Source organism: Homalodisca vitripennis, chromosome 3 (assembly GCF_021130785.1).
Source record: "Homalodisca vitripennis isolate AUS2020 chromosome 3, UT_GWSS_2.1, whole genome shotgun sequence".
In the NCBI taxonomy this organism is placed as follows: Eukaryota; Metazoa; Arthropoda; class Insecta; order Hemiptera; family Cicadellidae; genus Homalodisca; species Homalodisca vitripennis.
In genome coordinates, this window is record NC_060209.1 from 120,413,378 (window position 1) to 120,428,943 (window position 15,566).

General features: G+C 32.3%; 1 protein-coding gene across 3 annotated transcripts in view; it reads right to left on the reverse strand.

Moving 5' to 3' along the window:
- The window catches only part of LOC124357437 (NADH-cytochrome b5 reductase 3), a 43,520-nt gene extending 37,654 nt beyond the window's left edge, over positions 1-5,866 (reverse strand). The window contains exon 1 of one of the 3 annotated variants that reach the window (XM_046809246.1): positions 5,751-5,866. Coding sequence is in view for 1 of the 3 variants with exons in the window: in XM_046809245.1 (XP_046665201.1) it covers positions 5,621-5,623 (3 nt within the window). In the remaining 2 variants the exon portion in view is untranslated. Of the gene's footprint in view, positions 1-5,620 lie in introns of all 3 variants that reach the window. The other 2 variants (XM_046809247.1, XM_046809245.1) reach the window with 2 other exon arrangements.
- Positions 5,867-15,566: the final 9,700 nt, after the last annotated feature.

Sequence of the window (15,566 nt, forward strand, 5' to 3'; positions counted from 1 at the left end):
CACCGAACAAAACAACTGTGGAACCGTAAATTAATTTCAACGCCCTGAAGTAAATAGGCTTCTCGGTTCTAGGTATCTATATATCATTCTTCATTGAGACAAAAAGAAAACTCTAATATGGCACTGGAAATATCTTAGACTGGAAGTATTTGACAAGGGCTAAAAGCAACACGCTGTTTGACCAAAGTACGTTTCCGAAACCTATGTATTTGTATTTTCTTGATTGGGTCAACAAGGCAGAATTAGCTACGGCGAGCAGGATAAACTCTGATCTTCTCAACCATGTACCTTCTTATCTTCTTAAAATAATATGTACCTTATTTATGCCTACATACATTTGAAAAATTTCATCATATTACATCATAACTGATTTTACTATCATAAGGACTTCAATTTTGAAAATTACATGTGAAGCCACAGGTAAGAGCTAGTAAAAACAATAAGAAAGTTAAACTTAAAGTGAATTTCAATACATTAATTTGAGGTAGCATTATGATGTAACCTCAAACTGCATTGTCATTGATTCTTACTTTAAAGGTCATTGGATTAGATTAGGTTAATGTTTAATGTATGAAACTAAATGTATATGCCAATTAATTAGCTTTTTTGATAACTGGACTAAATATAACTTTATGACTTACAGAAACGTAATTTTATACTTTTGTAGCATATAACAATGGCCAATGTCTGAAATCCTTTTATCCAGGGCAATCAACACTTTTACACTTTACTGGGGGAAAAAAACAATTACAGTCGGCCTATGTCTAGTGAAATTAGCATAAGGCAAGCTAAAAAGATATCCCTTTAAGAACTGAGACAAAGGAGTCCATCCTCTGTGCTGGACCATGTAGCCTAAAGGTGTTAAAACATTTTAATACATTACATTTTCTTTAAATGATGTTTAAATATTTGATCTTTTTAATGTAATAAACATTTCATCTCCATTAGTGCAATATGTTAATAAAATACTACATTAGTACAATATACTGTATATTACTATTTAATATATTGTTTCCAAAATGACAATAGTGAGAATGTACTACAGCCTTGCCAGTTCTTCCATCTACATTGTAAAAAATATAATAAACAAACATAGTTGACAGCATAATTTTACAAACAATTTTTTTAAATCAATTTTTTTATCATATAGCTTTAATTTTGTAATAATGTTAACAAGTATATTAACTTCAATAAAAGATTAAATGTTATGCATGCATGAAATATATTTGTCCACGTTTTAAGCCAAAAATAAGTTAAAATATTTAAAATAAGTTATATAGATATTGTTATGCAAATTTAAAAAGGTCTTCCTTGTATTATCTTTTTTTAATTTGAAATTTACAGAAAGTTTAATCATTAAAAAACACAATTATTACTCCAACTAGAATATTATATTAGCTATTTTTAACGAGATACTGTAAATAAAGAATTTCCCCAACTCCTCTTTTAGCAATGAATTGCTATCATGTGCTTGGCACCTATTAAGTTAATTGAGTACAAAAAGGTTCGCTTTGTGGTGCTTTAATACAAAATTTAATCAAAGAATCAAACATTTTTGTTTTTCAGAGCAAAATTATTTTGGTTTTTGTTTTTTTATTGCTTTTAGCTTCTTGTTATTTAATATTTAAATAGATATAGAGTAGAAGTATCTGGAAATAAATTATCATTTTATTAAAATTGTTTAATATGTTGTTGAAATTTGTTATTTTGGGGCACTTCATACCAAAATATGCCTGAAGTGATAGACCAAAATTACTTTTTTATTGGTTGATTCGTATTGAATATCATCAAGTTACAAACGCGGTAATTCTCTACAAGTATTTTTATCAACTTAAATACTTTTTACTGTTAAAATATATTACAAAGTGAACATTATATTACACATATTTGATATTTGAGAAACGATTGCAGGTGTTGGAATGATGAAATAAGCTAAACATTATAATTCAAATGTATAAAATGAAGCTTAACATTATAATTCAAATATATGAAATGAAGCTATCATAGTAGTTATCTGTCTCTATCTACTATTCGTTATTAAAACATATTTTGTTTTGCTATTGGAATATATTGCAAAGTGAACATTATATTACATATAACCCTTTGAACTACAGGCAAAAATATATAATCACTGGGAAAATACGGAAAGATCCCCATCAATGTTATAACGTCACCAATAACAACGCAAGAATCTCCAGGTGATAGTATATCGTCGTTATGGTATGTTTCCTAACCTAACTCTTGAATCTAAAATTTAAAACATATTTATTTTTTACACATTACTTTAAGTAGAAGTTTTTTGAGTATTTAAATAAAATACTAATTATTTTGTATGTGACATAGTAAAGTAAAATAACAACCGTGCTAAGAAAAAACAATATTATTACTTGGGTACACTACATAACTCTTGCCTTGATTTCTATTTCATAACTGTCTTTGTTTGCATCAAAATAGTTACCGTAAACAAGGGCTACTTTGGCCCTAGGGTTCTTCTTTGGCCCAAAAGCAAAATAAAACGAAACACGTTTTTTTAACGATTTGTGGCAGTATCTGAATTAGTTTCGGTTGGTTCCGTTAGGTGGTAGTATCAATCAAACTGCCTGATAGTTTAACTGATTCCCCAGTTTGTTGCTGGGCAGCAACACCACAAGTTGTGTGTCTCGTGTAAGCAAGTGAAATTTTAACCTTCAAAACTTCTTCCTGCAGAAGACGCATTTCTTCAGGAACTACTAATGTAAGTATGTTTTTTTAGAACACTTAAGTTACTAATGTTGTGCTGTAGTTAGACCTTCGTGAAACACAAAGTGACTTCCCATTTTCATGTATTTTTAAATCAGGTCTGGTAACCTACAAAGTACGACCTACTTTGGCCCAGCTTTTTTTTTGGCCAAAGTAGATCGTACTGTTATAAACCTGTTTTTTTAGTGGTAAAGTTCTATAAATAGCTTGCAAAATGGTTAGGTAGTGAATATATTTCTATTGCATGTGTTTGGTTTCAGCTTTTTCAAGATGCCCTACAACTACAAACGTCTCCCCAGGAGCCGAAAATATGCTGACTACAGCAACGAACATCTTCAAACTTGTCTAGAAACCATCAGATCTGGTGAAATGACAGAGGCAAGCTGCAGAAAATTTCAGGATACCCAGAAGCACTATTAAAAACAAATTGAAGAACTCATTTTCAAGTTCCCCAGGCCATCGTAAAGTATTTTCTCAAGAAGAAGAATTAGCTTTTGCTAGTCATATCGCCAAAATGTGTTAATATGGTTTTCCACTGGATGGACTTGATTTGAGGTACGTCGTAAAGTCCTACCTAACTAGAAAATGAAAGACTGTACAATGTTTTTGTAACAATGTCCGGGGCCGTGACTGGGTTGTCATTTTTAAAGAGACACCCTCAGTCAAGTTTTCGTCTAACATGAAGAACAATGAAGACATGAAGGAACTTGTAGTAAAAGACAAATTTGTTGTTGTTCATTGGAATGGACTCCGATTCCCAGGGTTGGTGCTCTCTGTGGCGGAGGAGGAAGCGACAGTGGAGTGTATGGCGCAGACTAAGAAATTTTGGAAGTGGCCCCAAGAAAAGGATACGTTATTTTACAAATGGTGTGACATTTTAAAAGTTATTCAGCCACCAAAGCTTGTAAAAAGAGGCCTTTTAAAGGTTAATTTCATTTAAACATAAGACATTCCTTTTTTGAAAGAAATTTAACTTTTTTAAACAGTTTTTTACATTTTTTACTCATTTATGTATTTTTAAATTGGTGTTAAATATTACTATTATCATTAAATAACTTGTGTTTTTAAATACCCAGGTCCTTCTTTGTCCCATGCCTTTATACCACTATTTTTCTATTGAAAAACTAACTTGGGCCAAAGTTACCCTACCCTTAGGGTAACATTGGCCCAAATCTTAAAAATAAATTAAAAATACAAAACAAATTTTTAGGTCAAAAAGTGTGCAGCATCTAAAATATAACATGTTATAGTTGTATTAAAAGGTTACCAGGACTTAAATTAAGTAAAATATTATTTTCTTATAAGGTAAGTCGTATGAAATTATTCAAAAGTGGGCCAAAGTAGCCCATGTTTACAGTAGATTTATTGGTGTGAATTTTCTACTTGGGTAATATCAGTGTTTTTTATCATATACCTACAGGTTTTTACAAGTCTCACAATTTTATGTAAAATTGCATGACAAGTTTATCTTTAGAGAGATCAATTTCATTTTTATTAGCCTATACACAGCTATGTTTTTTGTATTTCAATGTTTTATTCTCCCAAAAACTGTTTTTATAAATCACAAAATACATTCCCTTCAATTTATCCTCTTGTGTATGTAGTCAGTTATACTGTAAATTTTAAAAAATGTTAAACAATTGAACAATGTTTAAATTTGTAACAAGATGACCTTGATAGTGGTGATCCATTCGAGAATGTTTTAAATGTTGTGAGAAATGTTTACCCTGTAAAGTAATTGTAAGTACTACGCTGCTCAAACATATTATATATAAATTGTACATTTCTTTGATATATAAAAATATAGCTTCACTATAGTACAATTTTAAAATCCTATAACGTAATTTAGTTTGACATTATTGTTCCCAATTAGTTCAAAGTAAAATCATGTGTTTGGTATATGAGAAATGGCCGCTAGTAGATTGGCCAAGTACGTGCATCTTTGTGTCACAAGGAGTCAAGACATGTTTATCCTTGAAAATAGTAGAAAGTAAATGTTACATTGTCTTGTAACAATTTATAAATACACACAGTCTAGATAGTATTTTATTTATCGTTAAATTTCAAACCAGAACTATACTGTTATTTCAAATACCTATTAAGTAATTTGGTTCAACATATTTTTCTTTTAGTACTTTTAGATAGTCATGAATATCGATGATTCAATAGTCATAAAATATTTATGATTCTATAATTATGATTCGACTAGGTGGTGGCCGCTTATTACACTGCAGCCCATACCACATCATCTGGATTTTTTTATTCAATATTCTTCCTACTGTAAGCTACATTTTTTTTATTATTACATCGATTCTTACATTAGTTTTATGCCTTAAAATGCTAGGCTATATTTAGGCTGTTGTTACAAACTTTCTGAATTTTTTAATCAATTAAGCATATAATAGAAAAACGAGGGAGTGGCAGTCAAAAATTAAAATTATTCCACAACAGCTTAAAAAGGTATCTGGGAATTCTTCTAAAGTGTGTGTAAACTAACCTCTATTCCCAAGAAAAAAAGAAAAATGTTGGTCTGGCACCCAGAGTTAACAGTCCCACCATTTTAATGTATATTTAATTTGATAAAGATAAACGAGATCTAGGATTAATTTATTAAGCCTACTAGATTAGAGTTCATCTGCATTACAATATTTACTAAAAATAATCATGAACTCAACAATAAAATTTAAACATCCTTCATAGCCTATATTGCATCATAGACTTAGGTTAACTATTTATGCAGCAGAAAGATAACTACAAAATTAGTAAAAAGATATATTTCGATTAAATTTAGGTCAAGGGTAGGTACATAAAGTCGTTACATGACATCTAACATATCCTTATTAAGTTAGTATGTTACTTGAAAAAAACTTAAAAATTGTACCATTGATGTTGTTAAAATTTGAAACACAAAACAAAAACAAACGAATCACATGCGTTCTATAGTCACCTCACGTTATCTCAATTTAAACTAATTTGAACATCACTTCTCAATAAAATTGCTTACTACTGACCTTGGACTTCAGCAGCTAAGCTAGTTTTTGTTGCACTCAGATTTAACTGAAGTTAAAAAAAATTCCGGACATAAATTTTACATAAAAAAAACTAAAGACTTAAGATTACATTAACCAATAAAGAACGAGTAAAATCAGCTGTCATGTGCGTAGATAGTAGTAGTGGGGACAATCGACGGGAAGTGTTTCACAATTATTTGATAAGAAATCGATTCACTCCCTTACTAGATGAATCTTATAGTCTGTTATTAATCATAGCCGGGACTGTACGGGGAGTTAGTGTTTACTGAAAGTCTAATGCAATTTTTAACTTTTGATTGTTGTTGGCAGTACCGAATATACAAGGTGCTGAGACACATAGTGGTGTAAATCAATTCACCGAATGTTTAAAGAAGCGAACATTTTCCGTTTGGGACCATTAAAAATGCAGTAATATTAATTTACTTTTATTTGCTGGGTTTGACAGCCAAGTAGATATTAAAATTATATATACAAATGATTGTAATTCAAAATGAACAATACTTGACTTGTTATTAGGATTTTTCACGTATGTGACTTACAACACTATGTTCGTAAACAACTTTCGGTTTGTTACAAAAACACTTATAATAGTAATAATACACGTTTATTTCAATAACGTGTATTATATTATAATAAAATGTTTAGTAAATCCTTTTATGTAATGTTTTAGAGTCTTATTTTGTCTTCTGCAACTTCTGTTAGCCCTTCAAGCTAAGATCTGACGCTGTTACAGACTTGACTTCTGAAGTCTGGAGACATTTGTCTAAAGATTTCCAAAAATGTCAGTGACGAAGAAGTGTAAAATGAATCCGTTGCATCGTTTCGACATCAGAGACAGCTAGACCACAAAATATAGTGTAATCAAGGTGAAGAGGTATCCCCAGTGTCTCATCAGGTGCACCTCCTCTTAGTGCAGCGTCTTCCCTTTTCTTCAAATAATTTATCAAAGGTGGACCACTGTAGAGGTGTGGTTGGTCAATGAATTCCAAATTAAGAGGCCGTCCTGGTTTGATATTGATATCATTAAAAACAATATACTCATTTAACGTATACGTGTATGAAATTGTGTATGGTTTATTTTATTAGTATATAAACCATAATACCTTCAACCAATTTTCTGCTTCACTGTCTAAATCCTTTTAGCGTTTAGTGATTGACTTTTCAAGAATACCTGCACTAAAAAAATCTTCTTTATGCAATTCTAATCAACATAAATTTATTTTGTTTCCTTAACGTCTTAGTCACATAGCACCAATTTTATGATGTATAAATAATTTAGTGTTATGAGCTACTTGTTCCATAAGACTAATGTTTGAATCATTCGACAGATACGAATGACCTGAAACCATGAATTTCTGGTCTATAATCTCTATAAACGTTTGTTGAATTCGTTTTAACAATGGTAATCAAATTTGTATATTTCTGTTCTATATAGTACACGAATCGCAGTATATAATTACATGTTTATGGAGGTTGTGTTTTATGTGTTCCACCAAAAGGAAGGAATTTCTTAGGAACTCTTAAACGCAATAGTTTTGTCCCATACATACAACCACGCACCATACGATTTTTCAGTGGATATTTTTCTTCTTCTATCGCCAATGATTGCAGTTATAAAAATTTCATCACAACTATATTTATTTTGCTTCAAAGGCGAGTACTCATTCACTAGTAATCCAAGAGCTCAGAGCCAATTTGCATTGTTAAGTAGATAAAAACCAGTAAAAATAATAAGTTCATCTTACAATTAACATGGGATTTTTTCCTAAAAAAAAAAATGCTCGTCAGCCACATTAATTTTGGTGGAGGTAATTAAAGGTTTACAATTATGATTTTCTTATTATATTTTTGCTAGCTTGATACACAAAATCGACCATCACACACACTTAATAGCTGTCAGACAACTAAAGTGCCTGCAAGTCGCCATATGGTTAGATGGCCTGTATGAGGATAGATGACGTTGATTTAACTTTATAAACACACAGACACTTTCAACCTATTCTGAGTGAGACACTTGTGTTTCGCTACTAAATCAAGTGTCTTTTGGACGAAGCAGTATGGCCTGAAGCTCAATTAAAACAAAACTCTAACCATGATAATAGGAATCACAAAGCTCACCAATTGAATAGGCAATGTACCAAAATGTTAAGTTAAACACAAACTTACAACTAAAATCTATATTTTCTGGTTTATACTGTGTCAAACTGCTTACACAATTCAGCAGCTTCTGTATAGTAGTATTACACGTTGACTGTGGCAGATGCCACAGTGCGAATGCTTTGGTGTTACGATGACATAAGTTAACAGTATAGAACTACAGTGAAATTACCTGATAGTTTTACCCCATAAGAACAATGTTAAAGTTCAAATTGTTTTATGGCCTTATTTTTAGTCATAGAATTATCTGATGTGTTTCACTTGAGAGATATGATTAACATGTATCCAAATGCTTTTAAGTATTCTTATTAAGTATACTTTTTGAATACTCAAACAATAAAGTAACAAACAAGTTTGAGTTTTTTTGTCTGCATAACTAATAAAATACTGTAAAACTAAAAATCTTTTGGATGCGTATTAATTGCATCTTCAAAAGGCATCGAGATCAAGATGACTTGCCAGTACAACCTACTCTAACCCATTGGGGTAAGATATAAACGCTGGTAATATGGTGCTAGGCCGGGAACGAACTCCGCCTCACGTGATCAGCATTTGAAATTACACTCGTATATATTCTTAAATCACATTTAAGCCTCAGCATCAGCTATACCGGCTTCGAAGTGCACTGGTTTTTGTTATTATTGCATTTTTGGACTTCTCCGGGATTCGAACCCGTGATCTCTCGGTTAGAGAGCCGAGACTATAACCACTAGTCTACGGAGGAAGACTAAATTACACTCGTAGTTTACCGTATTCCTGCTATATATCATTGGTATGTTTCTTACTAAGTGTTTAGATGCCACAACCAAATAAAAAATTCGTTTTCATACTGTGGCCAACTCATTTTTAAAATATTTTGTATCTGTTTCACTGCTGCTCAGCTGGTCTGGAGAGGCTCATATAACTACTACCTTAATGGGTTAAGGCAGATTGGTTTCAGGTGTAAGCATAACAATAATGATAGAGGTAAACCCTGTCCACGGCAGTTTCTTTGACAGCAGAAAAATTTAATAAATATTTTGTGGATTGTGTAAATGACATTAGAACCAAGGTGCCTTGTAGTATAGAAGACCATAGCTTTTATGTAAATAGTGTCAACTGTGATGGTAATAGATTTGTAAATAGTTTTAATATTAATGTTTTTACTGTAGAAGAAGTTTTTAAAGCCATAAATGGAATAAGAGAAAACGCATGCCTAGATGTCTATGAGCTAAATGCTGCCATTCTAAAAATTGTTTCTGTTTTTATTTGTGCAGTCCTCACTTACTTATTCAATTTATGTATCACTCAAGGTGTTTTCCTGACTTATTGAAGGTTAGTAAGGTAATATCCATACACAAAAGTGGAGCAAAGGAGTTATGTGAAAATTACAGGCCTATATCTATTGTGCCCACAGTGTCAAAAGTCTTGGAGCGACTTTTACATGGTCAGCTTGTGCACTTTTTGGAAAACATTGTCAAAAAGTCAGTTTGGCTTTAGACCTAAGAAGAGCACTGTTGGAGCTGTTCAACAAGTAATAATCAACTCCTATGAAGGTATTGAGAACCATAATAGTGTAGTTCTGAGATCCTATGATATGTCCAGGGCCTTTGACACTGTGGACCACAGCATCTTAGTGAATAAGTTACCTTATTACTTTTTCAGTAATTCTGTTGTAAGCTTTTTAAAATCATATTTATAAAATGGACGTCAAACCGTGTTCCTAAACGGCAACTTTTCTAGCACTCTGTATGTACGCCATGGAGTTCCACAAGGTTCTATTCTGGGGCCAATGCTTTTTGTCCTGTATACAACGACCTTCCATATAATTTGCAAAGTAACAGTATAAAGACCTTTTTGTTTACAGATGACTTGGGAATGTGTATACAAGATAAGTGTGTAGATAATACCAATGCCATTTCAACAGACAGTTCTGAGACCATTCTCGATTGGTGCAGTGCCAACAAACTTAATCTAAACTCTCAAAAAACACAAGTTCTCACTTTAAGTCTTTCAAATAAAGGGGGCTGTGATCCTCCTCTCAAGTTTCTTGGCATATATTTGCAGTGATTTAAAATGGCAACATCATATCGATTATGTGACAACAAAGATTTCAAAAGGCATATTCTTGATAAGATCTTTAAGAAATAAAGTAACTGGGACATCCTGCTTAGTGTGTATTATGCCTTTGTACGTAGTCAGCTAAACTATGGAATCACCCTTTGGGGAAACTCTGGCTATTGTGATAAGTTGTTTGTTTTGCAAAAAAAATCATTAGGCTTATTTGCAATTTGCCGGATTTGACTCACTGTAGACTATATTTTATAATTTAGGCATTCTTTCCCTCCCATCAATGTATGTTTTTTCTACACTAATGTACATTAAAGAAAACCTCTATGCTTTTCAACATATAACTGATATTCATGGCTATGAAACAAGGAATAGGCTTAACCCTTTGCACTCCTCAGTCCCTAAGAGGTGGACATGGTGCTTTACCTGTTGCACTCTGTGAATTCTCGGCGCAGCTGTGTCCGTACACTCCTCAGTCCACTTCTTATGGCCCAAGGTCATGTTCTCTACTACACTGAATATATAGATGGTGCCAGATGTCTGTTCCACTCTGACATGTTATTCACAATCACAACAACAGGTGATTTTAAATGGGCATTTTAAAAGGACAATTTTAAATGATCGTTTTATGCTAAAGCGTTGCTTTTATTTTTCTCTTATTGATTATTTAATATATTTTGCATGGATTTAAAAGTCAAAGTCTTAGATATATTTCTTTAAAGGTAAAAAGCAAAATTACTACAAGCAAATCCACAGATATAAGTAGTTAATTCTAAGGCAAATTTTAATATATATATATATATATATATATATATATATATATATATATATATATATATATATATAGGTGTTTGAAAAGTCTGGGTACGGCTTAATATTTTACAAACCATAGCAGATAACATCTATAAACTTTTCACAGTGTCATATGGCTATGTAAACTATTTTTCCTTGCTATTACCATGACATGCCAACCATGGGGGGACGACCCACAGAAGAAAACATGGAAACCTTAAATTATTTAGAACTACGTCATCAAACTGTGACAAAATATCTGAACGAAAATAACATACAAGCAAAAACAAGAATCTCATTGGTTGTCACAACAATGATAGCTCACTGGAAGGTAATTGTTTGGGTTTGTTTAAATAGTCATGAGTCACCCAGCTGATAATTGCCAGCTGAGTTTCAGCGGGCAATCATCTTACAAAACAGACTTCAAAAATATTATTTCATATTTATTACTGCTGTTTTACATTAAATAAGTGGCATAAAAATTAATAAAACTATTTCAAAAATATTTTATTTATCTATAGTCTAGTCATCAATAGAAAGGGTTATTTTATTTTGTATTTTAAGAAACAGATAAATAACATTTCCCCCAAAAAATTGTACAATCTTGTTGATTATATAGTTTAGAATCAGCCAAGATATGGCAGAACATTATATATAACAGAATTATTTACAAAAAATGTAATATAGTTAAATGTCACTGTCCATAAGAGGTGGCCAGAGGAGTTTAGGAGCATTTTAGCATCGGCCACTACATATGGACAGAGGAGTGCAACGACACGGCTCACAACAAAATATTCAGAGTTGTAGAGGATATGACCTTGGGCCATAAGAGGTGGCCAGAGGAGTGCAAATCACAAGTACTGTCATGCGGGCGGGGAGTGCAAAGGGTTAATATTGTTACAAAAAGATTGCTCTAGCACTCAAACAGCTTTATATATCAGGGCATTAACCCTTTGCACTCCTCAGTCCCTAAGAGGTGGACAAATGTGCTTACATGTTGCACTCTGTGAATTCTCGGCGCAGCTGTGTCCGTACACTCCTCAGTCCACTTCTTATGGCCCAAGGTCATTTTCTCTACTACACTGAATATAGATAGTGCCAAATGTCTGTTCCACTCTGACATGTTATTTACAATCACAACAACAGGTGATTTTAAATGGGCATTTTAAAAGGACAATTTTAAATGATCGTTTTATGCTAAAGCGTTGCTTTTATTCTTCTCTTATTGATTGTTTAATATATTTTGCATGGATTTTAAAATAAAAGTCTTAGATATATTTCTTTAAAGGTAAAAAGCAAAATTAACTACACTATACAAATTGCGTCATAAATTAAAATTACTCCTAATTCTTACAATGGAAGTTGATACAGATGCTCACTAAATATTACATTTAAGAATAAAACTCTTGATGTGCACACAGCAACAGCCTAACAATATACACTCAGTCACACAACCAACCTGTTAGCGACCACTTTTACTAGACTAAGTTATTCAATGCATTAGCTAGTGACGTCAAAGGCATGTCTCTAAACAGGTTAAAAATCACTATTAAGTTATGGTTAACTGAAAGATGCTTGTATAGTGTGAGTATTTTTATGTATAGGGTAAATTTTAATCTGGTTTTAGTCCTTTGGCGTCACTGTATTTTATAAACTTTTCGTTAATTTTACACCTACACCGTTAAATTGTAATTTTAAATTAGGCCTAGTTATATTAAACAAAATGTTCCTTTTTGACAATGTCTTACAAAATGACCAAGGACTTTATTCTTGAATATAGTAAATAATAACATGTATTTAAAGGTTGGTGTATTTTAAAAATGTATTTGTATTTAATAATTATACGTTAGTGTCATTGTTGTTATCCTCTGATGACGTTGTTATACACTTTGTGTTCTGACAATAAATGATTGATTGATAATAGAACATACAATATTATAGATGCTTGTCTATTGCTGCCAAGTGCTCTCTTCCTTGGTCCCTAAATTACATTTCTATTTAATGAATACACAGCATATTTACTGTAGACGTTTGATACTTTAAACCTGGATTCTGCTCATTAGTACCAGAATGTAACAGCTTACTTTCTCACAGGATTTTTCTGGCTTAATAACAGTAATTCATATTTCTTCAAAATTTCACTAATTTTAATTATTACAATTAAAAAAAAAAAATCACAACTCCTCAAAGTTACAGCTATTTACCTTATTCAAGAATCCTACAAGTTACATAACTTTAGTTGATACTGACTATTTCAATGTGACAGTTTTTTTATCTCAATACTTAAACAAGTACTTAAGATGTAGCAGCTTAACTTCTCATTGGGGTTTTGTAGCTTGGTGATAGATTTCCCTTAAATTTCTTTTGACTAATCAGAGCAAAATAGTAATATGTTTAGCAAGCAGCTGGATATTCAAATTGTCCGCAGCCTGCTTGGTTTATAAAAATGTTGAAATATACTCATTTCTATTTTAGGCTAGCCATACAGTCTTTGGAAGAAATTATATATTACAGGGTGTATATTATGTCTGGAAACACCCAAATATATCCTTTAATAATTTAAATATAAATTTGAAACCTCTTACAATCGTGATCGAGATTGGGCATCTACTTTTTGGAACAATGTTTTGTTATGTCACACCAACGGGGGACCGTCCCTGCCGAGGGTATCGTGAATATTCTTAATGGAAGCCTATACCTTGTGATACATAATTTTAAAGGTAATAGCTTACTGAATTGAATGCCACAAACCGCATCTCAAAGGAATTATTCTATCAGAAAATAGAGCATTTTTAGTATTGAAAATTTACTGATGTTCAACAATGTAATTTTAACATGGTTCTTGCCACAAAATGTGTTACACTAATTTTTTAGCATTTTTTAAATGTTCAATTAAAATGAAATAAACAATTTATTTTTAAGCTGGTTTCATTAGTACAAATTTACCAGTTTTTATTACAATGAATAAAACTTATGAGTCACTTTCTCTGATTACTTATGAATCTGTACTTGGTGTTTTCCAGTCAGCAGGAAGGTTTAAAGAGACAAAGGTCACTAGCCTATGAGAAACATTATTGTGTTATTAATCATCTGGTCTACAGGTTTCAGTTTGTTGAGCATGGAGCTTTCACTAGACAGGTCTAAGCTTGGGAATTACAAATGGACAAAGGTCATATCATTCCTGTCGAGTTAATCAGTGTCTCTGAAGCATTGCTGTCAACAAGTTATCTAATTACAGTAGTTCAGTTTTTATTTGGCATTTTAATGGAATTGTCTGAAAGAGAATGAATTACTCTGTTGATGATGCGAGGAGATATGGCGGATCGTCAAAGATCTTATCGGGAAGTTTGGTAATTTGTTTAATGACACTTTCCCAGAAGAATCCCATAAGTGTTTCTCAACAATATCAAAAACTATTGAGCGTTTTGAAATGACAGGGAGTGTACGTAATCGGCCAAAGTCGGGTAGGATACAATCTGCAACAGTATGAAGAACATGCACTAGATGTTTTGCAAACATTTATTGAAGACCCACATACATCGCTCAGAAAAGCTGCACAGCAACATGATATGCACCACTATGTCTGTGAGTAAGATTTTGAAAATTAATAAATACAAACCATTTAAAGTTCATTTAGTCCAACAGTTAAGTGAGGATGATTACGACAGAAGAGTTGAGTTTTGTGAACTTGTGATGCGCAAATGTGATGACAATAGAGATTTTCTGACCAACATACTATTTTCTGATGAGGCAACTTTTTTCCTAAATGGCAATGTTAACAGGCACAATTTCCGTTACTGGGCTAGTGAAAACCCACATTGGATTACTGAGTCCCCATTCACAGCAACCACAAAAACTGAACGTATGGTGTGGAATTTTAGGTAACAAAAATTGTTGGACCCTTTTTCATCAATGGAAATTTTTAAATGCCGAACTTTACTACAATATGCTCCAAAATGAAATAATCCCAGCTATTTCAAATTGCATCAGGAGAATACTTTGATAATGTATGGTTTCAGCAGGATGGTGCTCCACCCCATTATGGGAGACAGGTAAGAGAGTATTTGGATTTAAGGTTTCCTCATAAATGGATTGGCCGAAGAGGAGAAATCGAATGGCCTCCAAGATCTCCGGATTTGTCACCAATCGATTATTTCCTATGGGGTCATTTAAAATCCAATGTTTATAGAAGAAAGCCTCATAATTTGGAAGACCTAAGAAACAGGATTATAGAGGAGATTGCTTTGATAACTGAAGAAATGTTAGGCAACTCTGTCGAATCATTTTACACATACAAGATTAGCTCATTGTCAAACCGTAGAAGGAACACAGTTCGAACAATTGCTTTGACACCAAATGCAGGTGTAAAACGTTTGTTGTAAGACTTTTCTAACAGCATACATTATTTTTTTATTTGTAATAAGAAATCAATAACATAAGTATTTCCATAATTGTACTGTAATAAAAACTGGCAAATTTTGTGCTAATAGAACCAGCTTAAAATGAAATTTTTGTTTTATTTAATTGAACATTTAAAAAATGCTAAAAAATTAGTGTAACACATTTTGTGGCAAGAACCATGTTAAAATTACATTGTTGAACATCAGTAAATTTTCAATACTAAAAATGCTCTATTTTTCTGATAGAATAATTCCCTTGAGATGCGGTTTGTGGCATTCAATTCAGTAAGCTATTACCTTTAAAATTATGTATCACAAGGTATAGGCTTCCATTAAGAATATTCACGATACCCTCGGCAGGACGTCCCCCGTTGGTGTGACATAACAAAACATTGTT